Source organism: Acomys russatus, chromosome 2 (assembly GCF_903995435.1).
Source record: "Acomys russatus chromosome 2, mAcoRus1.1, whole genome shotgun sequence".
NCBI classification, from domain to species: domain Eukaryota; kingdom Metazoa; phylum Chordata; class Mammalia; order Rodentia; family Muridae; genus Acomys; species Acomys russatus.
This window is the reverse complement of record NC_067138.1, coordinates 105,207,609-105,226,829: the sequence shown is the minus strand read 5'-3', so window position 1 is coordinate 105,226,829 and position 19,221 is coordinate 105,207,609. Positions and strand designations below refer to the sequence as shown.

The window sequence follows — 19,221 nt, the reverse complement described above, 5'->3', positions numbered from 1 at the left end:
AAACAGGTTAAATGGAACCAGTTAGGCAGGTAGAAAACTGGTGGGGTCTACAACATTGAAGACAATAGAAATGGTTAAAGTGGGTAGAATTAAGGATATTTTGAGGAAAAAAGTCAATAAGATGTGATAATATGCAGTGAGTAAGTGAAAACGAATGGTATCTCCCAGCAACTTGGGATTAGGAATATTAAAGATATAGAATTGTATAGAATTGTAGGTTGTGACCATAAGATTATTGTATAATTCAAATGCTGATTTCTGTACATGTATGCACGTGCACACATACACACACACCATATCTGGTTGTAGTCCTCTTTCTGAGGATCTCTTGTCTCAGTGTTGGTAAACACTGCTCCTCAATTGCCCCTTTGCACGCCAATAAAGGATATTACAGCTAATCACTGAGCAGGGGAGAGAATAGGGCTGGACTTCCTTCCAGCTAGGGGAGGAGGAGTTAAAAGAGGAAGTAAGGGATTGTGGCAGGTAGGGGTGTGTATGGATATTCAGCCACAGGCAGAGGTGCAGGAGAGATGAAGAAGATTCAGCTGGAGCAAAGAAAGAACTAAAAAGCAAGTAACTTGGGGATTTTTTTTGCAAAGATAGAGTCGGAATAACAGAGGAGACTGCTCAAGATTGTGCTGTAAAGTGCTATAAACAAGTATAAAGACTCTCAGTTATTTGTGTGATAGTCGGACTAAGAGAGAAAGTAAGAAAAACAAACACGGTTTTATAAAAATAACATCAACAATAGGTTGCAATATATTATGAACCTAAATTAACTTTGGGACATACAAAATTTGATCTATCAGTCATGCACCCAAGGAGAAAAGTACAAGAAAGTGTTAGATACACAGGTGAAGAATTTAGGAAGCAGACTTTGCCAAGTGTTAAAAATGTATAACACATCAACCTACAGCATATAAATTACATTTGAGGACTGTAGAGATTGCATTGTAAAGTGTGGGAGTTGGAGGAAAGATCCACCACCAATTCAAACAAGCTCAAAGAAACTATACACTAAAAAGTCTTAAGTCGCCGTTTCTACTTTTGAAGGAGAATTTATTTATTATTTATTGTGATGTGTGTGGTGTGGGGGGTGCAGTGAACAGAACATGTGTAAAGGTCAGAGGACAACTTTGATGGAGGTCGTCAGGTAATTTCTACCTTTTGATTGTGGCTGGGTCTCTCCTTGGCCTAGGACATTGCCAAGTAAGCTTGGCTATCTTGCCAATGAGCTTCCAGGGACCCAGCTGTAGCACCGCTGCTGAGGATCTCTATGAGTTCGAGGCCAGCTTGTTCTACAAAGTGAGCTCCAGAACAGCCAGGGCTACACACAGAGAAACCCTGTCTTGAAAACAAAAAGAAAAGTTTTTCATTAATTCTTCACAAATAATTTGCATTCCTATTTTTATAATTTAAAGAAATTTGCTATAATAATCAACCTTTGTAACTGGAACAAGTAGTAACTAGTATGTATATGAAATTTATAATAAAAAAGATCTATACAGGATTATAATGAAGTGAGGTTATCTTATGGCATTAGCCCTTCAATATTTAACACATGGTTCACTTACACTGAAAAAGTAATTCATTAACATGTCAACAAAGCTCAAAATTAGTGCTGAATTGTTGCAAATGCCAGTGTACTACGTTTACTACGTCTAATATTGATTGGTCCTTAATTCAGGCATAGTTAATTCATTCCTGTCTAGTCTATCTGAATTTTTCTAAAATGACAATTTCATATGGAATGGCAGGCATTCAGTGCAGAAGTTTGTATGTATTATGTGTATAAGTTACAAGTTGTATCTATAAGTTATCAAGGTATTTAAGTTTTTTTCTTTCCTTTTTTTTTTTTTCCAAGAGTTTCTCAGTGTAGCCTTATAGACCAGACTGGCCTTGAACTCAGAAAGGCTTTGGCATAAAACCTAAGCCTTCTTAGCTGCCTCTGCCTCCAGAGTTCTGGAATTAAAGGCTTGCACCACTTAAATTTTTCTTTGCATAGACTTAGCAATATTTAGAGGCCATGATTCTAAATGGAAGCTTTTTGTGTGCCAAAATAGTTAAATTTTTACACTCGTGTTTCATTCTCAAGAGATTACTTAGAAGGCTATATGTGAAAGGAACTGATAGGTGATGAATTGGATTTGTTCCTTTGAATTCATTTTTGGAACTTTCTATAAAGCATATCAGTCTGAATTAATTTACATAAATATTTTATGAGCATATATTAATATTTTAAATGGGAAAAGATAAGATTTTTAAAAATACAGATTGTAAAGGACATTTTTCAAGATGTAATGAATGTGTTTGGCATCCCATCTCATCAGTGTTTTCTACTCCTTGTTACATCATGGGGTGGGTTAACAATACCCTGTTCCTGAGAGATCCAAATCCTCACCCCTACAACCAATGAGTGGTACCTTATATGGCAAAAAGACTACAGATAGAATTAGATTATGGGCTTAGGAATGAGGAAACTATCTTGATGACCCAGGAGGACTTAATGGAATCCTAAGAGTCCCAAGAGAAACCCAAATGGTAATTGGTTACATTGGCCTTGCTGTGACCACATATCTGAAAACAAATTTAGGGAAGAAAGGTATTCTGGTTCGTGGTTTCAGAAGCTTTAGCCCATCATGGTGAGGAAGGCATGGCTGAGTTCATGGCAGTAGGGAGTATGTGACTGGAGTTCACAGCAAGACAGCAGACAGGAAGAAGAGAACAAGCCAGAGCCAGCAGTGGATGAAACCTTCAAAGGCCTACTCTTAGTGAACTACTGGCTAGGCCCCACTTTCCAAAGGCTCCTCTACCTCCCCCAAAAGTGGCACAAACTGAGGTCCTCATTGTTCAAGAACAGAAGCTCAGGGGGATATTTGAGATTCAAACCATGACAATTACATAAGAGAAGGTAATGTGACCATAGAGACAGATTAGAGTGATGTAGTCACTAACCAAGGAGTGCTCAGCCACCAAACACTGAAAGCTTTTGCAGCCTCCTCCAGAGCTTTCCAGAGGAACACAGCCCTGCTGTACTTGGAAATCTTCCAAGTCTAACTTATTTTAAACTTCTAGTCTCCAGAACTGTGAGAAAGTCAATTTGTTTATTTTTATTTCATATGCATTGGAGTTTTGTGTGCATAAGGGTGTTGGATCTCCTGAAACTGGATTTACAGATAGTTGTGAGCAGCCATGTGGGTCCTGGGAATTGAACCCTGGTCCTCTGGAAGAGCAGCCAATACTCCTAACAGATCAATCATCTCTCCAGCCCCAATTTATTGGTTTTTAAAGGACAGAATTTCTAGCAAGTGTTACAGAAACCATAAGAAAACTAGAAAGAAAAAATTTAGTTTTGTGGAGGGATACAAGCCAAAAAACTTATATTCTAATTGTCCAGTAGCATAAAAAGTTATAACTTTAGGCAGCCAAAAGTATCTAAATACCACCCACCAACACCAACAAAGTCATACTAAGCATCTAGGAATGCATAAACAGCAAGGAAATATAAATCAAGAATTACACGTAACACACACACAACAAAAACAAAAAAGAATAAAGAAAACCACGTGGGTAGTTATTTCTAAATTGTTCTTTTGCTTAAAATATGTGAATAAGGCCAAAAGGTTTTTTCCCTTGAAATGTCTACGACATAATTTTCTATTTATTCAGTAAGAAGGATTGGCTATGGTACACTGAGAATATTCTACATACTACCCTGAGATTCTGAACACCATTGACCCGCCTTCAGATACCCAGGTCCAACTGCAAAAATAAAAACAGCATGGAAAACCAAGACAATACCTCCACCAAGAAGAATCAGTATTCCCATAGTCATGTTCCCTGAGGAAAGAAAGTTGATGACACACAAAACAATAGACAAGGAATTTAAAGAAGAACTGAGTAAATACCAGAATGTTCACACAAAAAAAAAAAAGACCAATTCAGAATATGAAAATATGTTTAAGGTTATTTTATAACTGCGTTTGTTTCTCTCTTAACCCAGCTATCATATAAATAATTGACACTCTTTTATATTTGTTTAATAATAAACTTCACAGCATAAGAACTGAGCAGTTATTACTATAATCTTAACCCTCTAAGCTAATTTGGCTTCCTCTCAGCTCTGATCTGAGTGATATTTGCACTTTGTAGCTTTCCTGCTCCAGCATCTCTCTCCTGATGTTTCCTGGACCTCTGCCCCATGGCTCAACCCCTCCTTCCTGTTCTAACTCCTCCTCCCTTCTCTGGCAGGAAGTCTAGCCCTATTCTCTCCCCTGCTCAGTGATTGGCTGTAAGCTGCTTTAATGGCATACTGGGAACAATTGGGGAGCAGTGCTTACACAATATTGAGACAGGAGATTTTCAGAACACAGATTGCAACTAGATATGGGGAGGGTACAGAAATTAGCATTTGAATCACACAATAACCTTATGCCCATCACTTCACTCTAAGGTAGTTTCTGTCTTTGGTGGTGAAGTGTTTCCTGGAGGCAGAAAAATGATAGATCCTGATTTTTTAAATCCAGTCTGCTAATCTGTGTCCATTGATTGGGTAGGTGAGATTATTTATGTTCAAAGTTACTGTTAAAGATGTGTATTGATCCCTGTCATTTTGTTCATTTTATGGTGTTTATTTTCTTAGCCCTTTTTTGTTTAATTATGGACTTAACACTGTTGTGTTTTATTTTGTTTTACCATCACCTTTTGGGTATGTTTATCCTTTTCTTCAGTCTGAATTCGATAAAGAGATACAATTTTTGAAGAAAATTCAAACCAAAATAAATCTATAAAGGATAAATTAGTCAAATAAACAGCTTGTTGGAAAACGTCCTCAATAGACCAGACCACGTGGAAGGGGGAATAACAAGGCATAAAGACAAGGTAGAGACACTAGATCACTCAGTTAAAGAAAATGATAACTTTACAAAATGAATGGAATTTCCAGACACTATAAAAGGACCAAATCCAAGAATTGCTAGCAAGAAACAAGCAGAAGGAACCCACCAAAGACACAAAAAATATTTTCAGCACGATCATAGAAGAAAATTATTCAAATCAAAGGAAAAAGGTTGCCTACCCAGGTTCAAGAGCCATGTAGAACACCAAATAAAGAGGACCAGAAAAGAAATTCCCCACATCTGGGCTGGAGTGGTGGCTCAGCAGTAAAGAGCACTAATTGCTCTTCCAGAGGTCCTGAGTTCAACTCCCAGCAATTACATGGTGGCTCACAGCCATCTATAATGTGATGGGATGCCCTTTTCTGGCCTGCAGGTGTACATGCAGGCAGAAGAATGTATGCATAATAATAAATAAATCTTTAAGAAATTCCCCACATCATATAACAGTCAAAATATTAAACACACAATGAAAGGAGTTTGAAAGCTGGAAGAGAAAAAGACCAAGTCACATATAAAGGAAGACATATCAGAATTACAACTGACATTTTGGACCAAAGTACTACATGCTCTCAAAGCCTATAGATGCTAGCCTAGACTACTACACCCAGAAAAATGATCTGTTAATGATTCAAAGAGAAAAAAAACTTTATACAATAAAAGCATGTTGGGGGATGGTCTAATATATTTTGATGCTAATTACTGCTTGCTGTCTCTGTGACCCTTCTTTTGACTAATAAGGAAAATTAAAACACCCCTAGTATTTTATCTGACCACAATGGAATAAAGCCAGATTATCAACAGCAATAGAACTACAGAAAACATACACTATGTTGTTCTTGGAGATTGAACAAAACAATATTGAATGATGAGTGAGTGGGTCACCAAAGAAAGTTTTCCAAAAAAGGAAACTTAGAAATTTTTAGAACTGAATGAAAATTAATGCCCAAGCATGTGGAACAATATGGGATACAATGAAGGTAGTCCTAAGAGGAAAGTTACAGCTTTAAGTGTCCACATTAAAAAAAAATCAAAGATAACCCAAATAAACAACTTAATAATGTGCCTTAAGACCTTGGAAGAACAACTTCCAAACGACACCCAGAAGTGAACAAACAGAATTAATCAAGATCAGACCAGAAATTAATAAATAGCAATAAAGAGAAGAATTGATGGAATGAAGTTAGTTCTTTGAAAAGATCTATGTGGTTGGCAAACTTTTACCAAATTCACCCAAAGAAAGACAAACAAGGCTCATAAAATTAGAGATGGAAAGAGAGGCATTATAATAGAAACCAGTGAGATCTATAGGAAAATACTTGAAAAATCTATATTCTAACAAATTTTTTAAAACCTAAAATAAATAAATTTCTTAATTTTTTTATTTTATGTGTGTGAGTGTTTTGCCTGCATGTATGTACGTGCACCTTGCATGTGCTAGTGTCTGTGAAGGCCAGGAGAGAATGATGGATCCTCTCAACCTGGATTTGCAGATTGTTGTCAACTGCTATGTAGATGCTGGGAACTCGACCTAAGTCCTCTCTTCAAGAGCAACACGTTCTCTTAATTAATGAGACCATGAATGAATCTGAATCTCTTAATGCATTTGTCCTACCAAAGTTAAACAAAAAGGAGATTAATGTTTGAAAACAGGGTAATCACAGCAACAAGATTGAAACAGCAATAAGAAGTCTCCCAACTAACAAGAGGCCCGGGAGCTGAAGGACTCCCCACAGAAATTTACCATATCTTTATTCTTTCTTTCTTTCTTCCTTTCTTTTTTTCAGTCATTTTACTCTTGGTTGAGCCTTTATTTCAATGGGAGAATTTTATAAAATACTGAATATCAATTAAGATGTATTCTAAATACTTCAATACAAAGAAAACGAGGTAGCCAATTGTTGCTACTAGTAATGACAGGATGTGGCATTCAGCTTTAAAATGTATAAAGAACTAAAAAATCTTCTCAAACTATTTCATCAAATAGAAAATGGAAGAATGCTTCTAAATTCTTCTTAGGAGCTCAGCAATACATGGATACCTAAATGAGGTAAGACCCACACTCATAAAGAAACAATAATCCACCTTATGAAAATATATGCAGAAAAATCTCAGTAAAATACTCAGAAGCCAAATTCAAGAGCATATCAAAAAGATATTACCTATCACCTTCAAGTCAGCTTCATCCCCAAAATGCAGGGAAGGTTCAACATAATGTAAAAACAAAAGTGGACTCAAGGACAAAACCATATAATAATCTCAGTAGGTGCAGAAAAGGCCTCTGACAAAATCTAACATCCATTGATAATATAGTCTTGGAGAGACTAGAGATGGAGGGAATATATCTTAATATATCTCAACATAACAAAGTCAATCCACAGTTAGGCCACAACCAACATCACACTGAACAGAGAAAACTTCACAGCATTTCTGCTAAAGCTGGGAACAAGGCAAAAATATACTCTCTCAATGTCTGTTGGGTATAGTGCTTGAAATATTTGTTTTAGCACCAAAGCAAGAGTAGATAAAAGGGGCACATTTACCCCACGACACAGAAATCTCATCTCTAGGAATCTATGAGAGAAATGAAAACCTGTGTTTACATTAAAAACCTCACAGGCATAACGATTGTTAAACAAACAAAACTGGAAACAAATCCATCAGATAAACAAGTGAATACAACTATATATACAACCATCTAATATATATAATATATAATTGCATATATACATACAACTATATAATAAAATATCATTAAACCATCAATTTAATATCTATCATCTACCTATCTGCTTCATTTTTCATGACACCTTAGTCTTTTAGTCAACCTAAGAGAATGAAAGTTATGGTATAACAATTTTTTAAAAGTCTGATATTGGGTCAACAAGATATAAAAGTACTTGCTGCTAAGCCTGATGACCCAAGTTCAGTTACCAAGTTCCATAGGATAGGAGAAAACTGACTCCCAAAAGTCGTCCTATGATCTCAACATGTGGGCTCTCCTCTCCCTCCTCTCCCTCCCTCTCTCCTCTTCTCCCTCTTCCTCTTTCCCTCTCTTCCTCTTTCCCTCTCTCCCCCCCTTCTAAATAAAATGTTATATTAAAATATCTGAAGGGAAAGATATTAAAATAGAAGCTCAAGATAGGGAACACATTCTCCTAGGCTGAGAAAAGGACTAAGGCCTCATGAAAAATGAGGCATTTAAAAATGTATGTTAGAGGTGCTGCCTGTAATACTTGTTCATGATCCATCTTCTCTGATAGGCTATGTGGGGTGAGGGCAGAAATAATGTCTGCTCGGTTCACCTCTGCGGAAGCAGTGTCTAAAGCTGTGCTCTGCACATATTAGATGCCCCATAAGTGCAAAATTAATTGACCTGTTGCATATCATATCAATAGTTAGAGATACAACTGTAGGTATAAGGTTAATGTGTAACTCAAATGCTGATCTTTTCTTTTTCCTTTCTTTCTTTCTTTCTTTTCTAGACAGGGTTTCTCTGTGTAGCCTTGGCTGTCCTGGACTCGCTTTGTAGAAGAGGCTGGCATTGAACTCACAGAGATCTGCCTGCCTCTGCCTCCATGAATGCTGGGATTACAGTCATGTACTACGGTGCCCAGCTTCAAATGCTGATTTCTGTACTACCTATATCTGGTTGCAATCCTTGTTCTGAGAATCTCCTGTCTCAAGGTTTATAAACATTGCTCCTCAATTGTCCCCTGATACACCAATAAAGCAGCTTAAAGCCAGTCACTGAGAAGGGGAGAGAAGAGGGATGGACTTCCTGCGAGCCTGGGGAGGAGAAATAGGGATTTTGTGATTGGAGAGATGCAGAAGAGATCAGGAGAGGAGCTGGATCAGGAAAGCTACAAAGTGCAAGCATATCTGGGATGTACTCTGAGAGGAAGCCAAATTAGCTTAAAGGGTTAAGAACAGAGTGATACATGCTGAGTTCTTGCACTGTGAAGCTTGTTAAAGAGTCTCGATTATTTGTGTGATAGCCATGTTAAGAGAGAAACTGAGAGACAAACAGTCTTATAAAAATAACCGTAAGAGGGAAGGATAGGGAAAATGAGGAATGAAAAAGAAGAACCATAGGTTTCTATTACATGCCCTTTCTAAAGCTCCAACTAACATATAGTTAAAAAAAATCAGTGCAGTGATTAAACACAATAATTTAAGTTCTTGTGGTAATATCTGAAATCTAACAAATTGGATTTAAAATGTCTGAACTGTAGAATGTTAACATAAGAAGGAAAAAGAAAGTTTAACTAAGATGGGAAAGCTAAGACAGTGAGCCTCACCCTGGCGGCCAGAGCTCCCTAGAACAGACGGAGGTTTGTGTAGCCAGCTCATGCCCATGCTGGGGAGCACACCTCCAGTTCTAGTGCTCCCTGATCTTTCTTGAGTCTCTGTGTGCTCAAGATAATATTTCATAAGATCCACTATCTGAGTATAAAAGACCTATACTACTTTTGGCAAGTATAACAACTTTGTTATATGTTTTTAGTACCACACATAATTTTTTGTCCCTTGGTGTAAGGTGAAATATGATATATGGTCATAGCTGTTGAACTTATACAGTATTTGATGATAAACAAAATGATTTTATATTTCACTACCTTTAATGAGACATCCATCTGAAGTGTTCAAACAGTGAGGTAAAGACAACATATCTTACAGATACCTAAATTAATGGTCCAAACTCGAAATAACATTTAAACTATATGCTTTAAGGTAGGCAAAAAAAAAAAAAAAAAAAAAAAAAATAGTATCTGCCAGATGGTATTCATATTTCAAAAGCTGGCACTGGCCAAGTACTCTGTTACTGACAGTTTTTGATTGCTTGATGTCATTTTTCATGTCACATACAATCTCAACTGCTACACAGGCTTAATTTCAACAGTTTCAACATACCCTCTGTGAAAAGCAATCCACAGCCACGCTAGTGGGAAATATGCCATTGGGACAGAATATTCCTGCAATTGCCAACAGGTTTTGACCTCCTAACACAGAAACAGGTTTCTTCAATTCCACTTTGTCTTTTTAATAATTAAGTCCTTAAGTGACTGGTTTTGTATTTATATTTTTTTAGTTTTTTACAATGCAAACCAAAAGTGTATAGTTTTGAAGAAGTCATCAAATATATTTTAAAAAATCCATCTATAAGTTTATTTTTATTTATTGAAAAGCAAAAATACTAATATTAACCACTAAATTAACAAGATAGTCACATTTTTAAAACACTATTTGAATTTTAATAATGAAATATATAACATGGATATAAAATATACATTCATAGAAATGAAACAGATTATTAAGTATACCAGTTACATGGAATAGCATTGAGTTAATAAATAACAGATTTGATCTAAAATACTTCTTAGTTTGATAGCTCCAAGTGAATATCCTTAGGATATGAGAGAATACACACAATAATATATCCATTCTTGTCGTTCATTCAGGGGCATTACATGTTGACAAACCTGCATATAAAAATACAAAGCTTATATTTTACTTCGATAAATTATTATTTGCTAATTTTCAATAAGACATTTCTAGGCCTATGAAACTAGGTGTGATTGCACTAGGTGGAACACACCTTCAATCTAAGCAGTCAAGAGGCAGAGACAAGCAGATCTCTGTGAGTTCAAGGAAAACCTGGTCTACACAGTAAGTTCTAAGCCAGCCAGAGCTCCTCAATGAAACTCTGTCTCCAACAAGAAAAAAAATCCCTGTGAAACCAGGGGCAGTGTCATGTGCCATGTGTCATGAATGTGCATTAATTGAAATACTTGGGAGACTTAAGCCAGTGAATCAGTTGAGGTCACAGATTCTGGGCTAGCCTGGGCAACATAAAGTATATAATTAATAAAAGGGTGATGACTACAGTTTTATAAAGTTAGGTGTGACAATACATTACCTACTGGTACAATCTCATGAGGCTAAGGCTGGAGGTTCTCAAATTTGAAGGCAGTCTGGGTTATACAAAGAGATTCAGTCTCAAAAACCAAAAAAGAAAGGGAGGGAGAAGCTGTTTGTGTGCAGATAAAAGTCCACTATTTTTCCCTAGCATGGACTGGCAGTTTATGATCCCAGGACTAACAGGAAAATCCAGCCCTGATCCTATTCACTAGTTTCACTGTGTATAAAAGTGAGTGAAGAAGGTGGTGGGAGGTAAACAGCCTTTCTCACTAAGCCTAGAACACTGTCTGAAATTGCAGGTGTGTGTGCACATGAGTGTGTGCATGCATGTGTGTACACATGCTCATGTGGGTGAACATGTGTGCAAGAGGTCAAGCTCAGTCGTCGTTCCTCAAACACTATCCTCTCAGGGAAATTGCCCCCTACTGGTCAGGTGAGACTGTCCAGTGACTTTGGGATCTGCCCGTTTCTCTCCCTAGAACTGGGTTCCACCCTGTGCACTGCCATGCCTGGCTCACAAGGGCTCTTAGGATGCGTAGCAAGCACTTTACTCACTAAGTTAGCTCTGCAATCCAATTCCTAAGTCTTCACTGGAGAGACTTAGAATAAGCTGGTTTTACTCTTTACCATTCAAGAAGGTTCTGGAAGTTCACAGAAAACATGGGGGTGGGGTGAAAGACTATACTAGTAAGCCTTTTCCTGTTCCTTCCCCAGACCCTGGGAGTCTGCTGATCCATTCTTGCCTTTCAATTTGTGACCTCATCAGAAACAGAGTCTGCTAATAGCAAAATTATAGCTATTTCTGGCACTTGACTTAGTTGCTTATCTAAAACTTTAAGGATATTTTCTCAGGTAATATTGGACAACTTTAATAGTGTAGATAAGCATATTTTGGGTTATTAAAGTAACTATCTTTAGTCATATTATTTGGCACTTCTCCATATGATGTTTAAAGTACTTTCATGCATATAATTTTATGTTTATCTTTACACTAGTCTTGTGAAGGACCTAACTAATCTAGTGATATTACTTTAATTTTACCCTTAAGCTAGAACAGAGCAGGCAGATGGATCAGCTGATCAAGTGCCTGCCCCTAAGCTGGATCCTGGAACACACATGGTATTCCCTACAAGTGTCCTCTAACTTTACATGCATTTTGTGGCGTGAATGTGCATGTAGGCATGTGCATGTGCACGCACAAGGCAAAACCACTTTAAAAGGAACTAAACAGAGGAGTTAAATGACTATCCCACAGTCACTGAACCCAAACAGTGACAAGACTGAATTAAAAGCAAGGCCTCCACCAGACATGGTGGTTTGTAGTCCTAGCACTCTGGAGATAGAGGAATTTAAGATCTGCCTTCACTACTGCTTGAGGCCAGCCTGAGTTCGTTCCATGAGAAACAATCCAAAACTAAACCAAACAAAAAATCGCACCCACTCTTCTGTAGAAGAGCAGTGTTTACTGCTGTGAGTGTCACACAAAGATAACTTCATTTCATGCCACATTGCATCAACAGTGAATAATTTCTTTTCAAAAGGCTTTAGATAGAGAGTAATATTTACCATTGTAGATCTTGGTGCCACTTCTACTGCAAAGATATTGAGTCCTCTGTTGTTGACACAGTTTTTACTCAGTTCATTGTTGATGTGAATAATCACTTTGTCATCTGACTGTAGAAAATGACAAGTCTTTAGTTTTGAAAAATAAATACAGATTATAAACCTCAGAATAAAACCTGAAAATCTGTTTATAGATTCCAGTCCACTACAAATTCATACAAACCAGCTGCCACTTTCTGCTTAGTGCCATGGCTTTCTTCATTCATTTCATTTTAACCAACCACCATTTCTTTCAAATGCATTTTAGATTTTCCCTTTAATTTTCACTCCCAGACCACTGTGTAGAGTAACAGCAAGTTAGCTCATCCAGGGTTTATTATAGCAGTACTGGCTTTCTTTTCTTTCATCTGTTTTCCTAACATCTGTTTACTCAGCTCCTACCTTCCAACTAATACGCCTGAGACATCCATCTAATTGGGTTCCTCTCTTATTCACTGACTCACTATGCATGTGCTTAAGACTCCACCCAGCGGGGGATGGAAGCAGATGCTAAGATTCAAAGCCAAACTTCTGGGTGAAGTACAGGGAGACGTAAGGAAGAGCTGGGGAATAGAAGAACTTGGAAGAGTCAGGAGCTCCACAAGGAGACCAATGGAGCCAACAAATCCAGGTGGAGGAAGGGGCGCACAGAGACTGATGTACCAACCAAGGGCAATGCATGGTGAGGACCTAGACCCTCTGCCCCAATGTAGTCAATAGGCAGCACACTCTCCTTGTGGGTCCCATAATATGGGGAGTAGGGGCTACCTCTGACATGGATTCTGGTCCCCACATGTTGATCACTTCCTCCTGGTGGGATGGCCTTGCCAGGCCACAGAGGAAGAGGATTCAGGCAACCCAGATGAGACTTGGTAGGCTGAGGTCAGATGTTAAGAGAGGAAGGCTTCCCCTTTCTAAGGACTAAGGGAGGCGGAAGGGGATATAAGGGAGGAAGAGTGGGACTGGGAGGTGACGAGGGATGGGGCTACATTTGGGATATAAAGTGAACAAATTAAAAAAAATATATATTAACTGCACGATAGGCACTGTTTTAGGTCCTTGAAAGAGTGTTCAAGAGAACGCATATGGTCTAGAGCCACTCTATCACTGTTCTTGACCTTCCTAGTAATGAATCCTTCATACTGCCCTTCCCTGTGATTCTTCTACTGTCTACCTTGTTTCTAAAGACTGTCTCTCAGTATACCTAAACCTTAGACAAGGCTAAACTCCTAGTCTACAGTTCTCTTTCGCCTCATCACACATTGTTGCCAAGTTCTATGGTCTAAACATTACAAGAGACACGGGTAAGCTAAAACTCCTGCGTATGCAAACAGTACTACATGACTTAATGTTTATTTATCCTCTGGTCTCTCTGAGAGTATTAATTTTTTCTTTCTAAGTATCTCAATTTGAAAGTAGAAAGCATGTTTCATACTTCCTGGTGGTTCTGTTGTATAACAAACTAAACAAAGATTTTAAAATATAATATTTTACATAAACAATAATTATATCCTTATTTTGTAACTAAATTATGCTGATTCTTCACTGATCTCCAAATTTAATAGTCATATTTTAAAATAAAAACAATGGTCTTGAGTTATTATAAATAATATAAGAGTATCATGCCAACTTTGATTTATAAATACTAAAAAGAATAATTTTTCATTATAAATATTATATATGCAGTAGGATATTTGGCTACAATGTAAAAAGAAAGATAACATTATTATTAAACTTTATACCAAAATAAGGAAAATTGCCTCATAATCAATACCTTATTTTCAAATAGCAATAATTGTGCCTTGGATAAACCTCATTGACTACGATACTGCCATTGCACAATACCTTATTTTCAATAATTGATGTAATCCAGGTGTCAAAATTGCAAGTATGTACAATTATGTTTTCATAGCCATCCATGACTTTAGCATCACTTCTATCAAGGACAGATTTGCAAATGGCTTTCTCAAGTTGCCCACTGCATGCCTCCATATGGACAGCTTTAATTCTTGGCTTGCATCTTTCTGCATAGATATTGATGACAAATGGGCATGCCTGATGGAGAAGCAAACAAAATCTTGCTTTAGCCTTCTGTAAAATTTTAAATAAACTTATTATAAATGCTTATCATATCATTTAGGATTCATTTGGCCAGCAAGATAGCTCAGTGGGTACAAGTCCTTGCCCAAGCCTGACACTGAGACAAAACAAGACCAAAGGATAATCCTATCCTAGGCATGGGATGGCAGAACTCCCGGGATTTCATCATGCCATTCAGGATAGAACGTAACTTAGAATGTACAGTTTTTTGTTTTGTTTTTAAATTCTTGATTCTTCCATTTAATACTTCAAGTTACAATAGATTATAAGTAACTCAACCATAGATAAAGGAAACCAACTATAGACTCTTTTGCACAAAAACCTTGAGAAGACAGTGATGCCACTTTTAGGAGTTATACCATTTCAACTGTTCATCAAAAACTGTTTCCTCAGGACTGGAGAGATGGGTCAGTGGTTAGGAGCATTTGTTGTTCTTCCAGACCACCAGAGTTTGATTCTAAGCAACCATGGTGGGCATCTGGCAAACACTTGTAACTCCAGCTCTACAGAATCCAATGCCTTCTAGCCTCTGTGGGCACCTGTGTGTACATGCTATACTTGCACACACACACTTGCGCGCGCGCGCACACACACACACACACACACACACACACACACAAATAAAAATTTTAAAGTGTTCTCTCATGTTGATGGGCATAGTAGTTAATATAGCCTAAGACCTGAGCACACAGAAAACCAGCTTAGATGCTTCAATCCAGACAAGTGAATCAAGTAACCCTTGGATTTTCTTTTGACAAACTTAGGCAGAGCCTGCACCAAAGCACACACTTCAGGCTGAACTGGGATTAACGTTACAGGTAAATGGGTTCCTTTCAATTAAAAGATATACTAAAAGGCTGCATGAGGTAAAGTCAGAGCATCCTTGGGACGTGTGTTCTTGGCCACACCTGGAAAATGTGGGTGATATGGTTGCAGAGGGTCTTTGACTCGCTTCTTATAACAAGTCTTGTTTTTCAGAGGTTATTAATGTTGTTGCTGTTTTTCTTTTTGTCTTTTATTTTTTGAGACAGCATCTTGCTATATTTTCCAGGATGTTCTCAGTTTGCTATGTAGCCCAGGCTGGTATCAAACTTCCAGGGTGTGGTGGTGCACGCCTTTAATCCCAGCCCTTGGGAGGCAAAGGCAGGTGGATCCCTGTCAGTTCGAGCCCAACCTGGTCTATAATGCGAGTCTAGGACAGCCAAGGCTAAACAGAGAAACCCTGTCTCAAAAAACAAAACAAAAAATCAAACTCAAGGGCCTCTTGCATCAGCTCAGCACCTTCCCAGGTGCTAAGATTTCAGCCATCCACAACCATGCCATACAGTATTGGAGGCATTTAAACTGCTGTTCAGTTCAGTCTTGAGTTCCTGCCCTGACTTCCTTCATTACCCCGAAGTTGTAAATTGAAATAAGCCCTTTCCTCTCCAAGTTGCTTTTAGTCATGGCTTTTGTCCCAGCAATATAAAGCAAACTAGGACATCATCCTTTGACACTTTCTGCTGCATGTACTTTTCCTGTTAAATGTTATTATATGTTTTTCTTCTCATGTAGCTCAGGCGAGCCTCAAACTTGCTATGTAGCTGAAGATGACCTTGAACTGGCATACACTACCATGCCCATTTATGTGGTGTAGGGGATTGTACTCAGGTATGTGAGGCAAGCACTCCTATCAATTGAGCTCCATTCTCAGTCTCCTTTCATTGAATTCTGAATAATGGGACTAATATTATCTATTGACTATTATAAATAAAATTTAAGTCAAATAAAAATTTATCTCTTAAGTCTTTCTTACCTCAGTTTTAAAGGTAAGAAGTAATTAATAAATGGTTTTAAATGTTTTCAATTTATTGCTTTTAAATAATTTTCACTGCATAAAACATGTGTAGCAAAATCAGTACTGTTTATAGACTAGAACTAGCTTTTGCAACCGTGGTTAAAATGTAAAATTCACAAAATATTAAATTACTGTAATTTGGCCAAGGGGTGGTGAAACACACGTTTAATCCAAGCACTCAGAAGGCAGAAGCAGATGGAACTCTGAGTTTGAGGCCTGCCTGGTCTACAGAGATAATTCCAGGACAGCAGAGACAGAGAAATCCTGTCTCAAAAAACAAACCAACAAAATAATGAATTAAAAAAATTACAGTAACTCTTCACACTCAATTACAAAAAATGGCAAGAGAGAGAATGAGAAAAAGAGACAGAGACAGAGACAGATTGGCAGAGGTGAAGGGAGGGGCTTCTCTGAAAGCGCTTTCTGAGGAATATTAAAAAATACCCAAAACTAGGGATTTAGTTGAAGTCTCAAAGTACTTAATTTTTAAATCTGTTATTATTAGTATTGCCCTTTTAAGTTGACTGAAGTCAACTGGAGAGATGGCTGAAGAGATGGCTCAGCCGTTAAGAGCACTGGCTACTCTTCTAGGGGACCTGGATTCATTTCCCAGCACCCACATGGCAGCTCACAGTCATCTGCAACTCTAGTGCCAAGGGCTCTGACAGCTTCCTCTGACTTCTGTGGACACAAGGCATGTGTGTGGTGTATAATCATGCATACAACCCAAACACTTGCACACAAAAACAAATATTAAAAAGAGAATTAAGTTGACTGATGAATGAGAATAAACAAATGCCTTACTACTTAATGTGTGGCTTGAGCTCAAACTCTTAAATTCTGTATTTTAAACATGACAGGAAATTTAAAAGGTCTAATTTACCTCCTCCTCTGAACATGGAGTATTGCTTAACTTTGTCCTATTGTGTTAACAGCCAATATAATGGTGATAGGTGCATCACATATGGAGTGCTTTGGATCAGCCAGCCACCCTTTCCACTGTGTTATAAACATTAACCCAGGAAGCACCATCTCTAAAAAGACAAGCATTCCAAACTCTCCACAGACATATCTCTCTCATTCTCAGAAAACCTTCTTTCTCTTAGGATAAAGTTTCCCTATTTATAAATAAGTGTTTGGCAATTCAAGCAGACATCTCCAATTTAAAATAAGTTGGTAGCCTAAATCTGGGAAAGTGGGGCCTGAAAATGAGGCAGAGTAAAGCCTCTTGCAGTAGCCAACTTTATTCAGCATCAGGCAATTTATGCTCTGCAGGTTGAGAAGACTCACTTAAATAAAGTTTTCAATCACAAGGACAAGCCACATGTGGTAAAAACATGTTTCCCCACATCGGCATATAAAAGAATATAAAAGCAGCTGAAGTAAGCTCACTCCAGTCCACTACACCTTGGAGGGACACAGAAGCACATTCTAAGAATAATTCCATGTTTTTGAAGAAACTGAGTTCACAAGGCTCAGGTCTTGTTGTTTTGGAGTCTTCTCAGAAGCACTCAGAATTCCTCTCACACAACTCCATTCTTGGACTGTGTTCCAGCAAAAATATATACATTTTTAATTACTAATTTCCTTCTGTACATCTAAGCACAAACTTTTTTTGTCTCTGATTAATCATAGTTCACATTAACTACATTTTAGTAAAGAACATGAGCTTCAGTTAAGTTCTAAAAATAGTGATGTGGCCAGTATTCATCTCACACTATTGAAATTCAAGGATTGGAGTGCCTGGACTTAAAAGTCATGTGTCAGAAGAACTTTCAAGGGCTAATATCATGGAAAACAAAGCTACTGTCAACATTAGAGTGTTTTACCTCCGTCAGCTGCAGAGCCTTATTGTAGCCCATTGAGTGTAGAGTCACCCACAAGTCAAGAGGGTCTCCTTCTCGATCATTGGCCTCCATCAGATGCAACTCCATAAATCCCTGTCTTGTTAACTCATTCTTCTTTGTGTCAAAGTTTTCTGTGAAAACAACCACCATTTCTTCATTACGTTATTTAAAATTAAAAATCCATGTGTTTAATAAATGTCTCTACTCTTAATCAGCTGTCACCAATGATAAGGGGAATAGGAATCCCCCAAATTTGCTTTCTTTTTAAATTTCCCACATCTCAACACAGTCATCATCACATAATGTGACTTTGTTTTCAAGAAATTGGCAAATTGTAACTAACTAGTGCAAACACACTCCTAAATTAGAAGAAATTTTAATTTCTACGGGTAAATTCCAGCCAGACCACTCCCTAAGAGTTTATATTGATATTTCATAATGGCTCTTAGGCTCATAATGCCTGAATGAACTTGATATAATGTACCCCAGACTAGTGGAGTTTGACAAAGAGAGAACTGATGGGATCTGGCTTAAGGAGACTACTGCATGTATAGTTTATATAACCAACTGTTGGTAGGTCCTTGAAAAACTGTTCAATAATGGACACTTGAATTTCCCAAGGGAAGTCTGAATATGTTCATTTAACATTATTTTTTAGGAAAAACTAAACTTACCAGAACTTAGACATATATATGTATGTATGTATGTATGTATGTATGTATGTATGTATGTATATGTCCATATGTGTCTAATAGCTCCTATCTATTCACCTATATGTCATACTATGATTGTCCTGAAATAAATCTATAGATAAATAATACCATGGATTATATTTTGGCAACCTCCTACAACAAGAAAGATTTTATTTCCCAACTCCTATCTGTATTATATTCAAAGGAAATGAGACAGCATCTCTTGCTTATGCATTATTATGAAAAAAACCAAGACAGCTTTTTTCCCCCAAGATGGTGGCACCAATTGAACACTGCATCTGATTAGCAGGAAATACAGCCCTGCA

The 19,221-nt window shown here is 37.6% G+C and overlaps 1 protein-coding gene and 1 pseudogene across 1 annotated transcript in view; both read right to left on the bottom strand.

The window, feature by feature from the left end:
- Nucleotides 1-9,657: 9,657 nt before the first annotated feature.
- Efcab7 (EF-hand calcium binding domain 7) overlaps nucleotides 9,658-19,221 on the bottom strand; it is a 58,013-nt gene continuing 48,449 nt past the window's right edge. Inside the window, exons 10-13 of the mRNA XM_051164690.1 lie at nucleotides 18,186-18,334; nucleotides 14,265-14,474; nucleotides 12,384-12,491; nucleotides 9,658-10,378 (exon numbers count right to left, since the gene is read on the bottom strand). Of these exons, the coding sequence (XP_051020647.1) occupies nucleotides 10,304-10,378; nucleotides 12,384-12,491; nucleotides 14,265-14,474; nucleotides 18,186-18,334 (542 nt within the window). The 3' untranslated portion in view covers nucleotides 9,658-10,303. The remainder of the gene's footprint in view (nucleotides 10,379-12,383; nucleotides 12,492-14,264; nucleotides 14,475-18,185; nucleotides 18,335-19,221) is intronic.
- Nucleotides 14,154-14,265, bottom strand: LOC127208046 (uncharacterized; annotated as a pseudogene).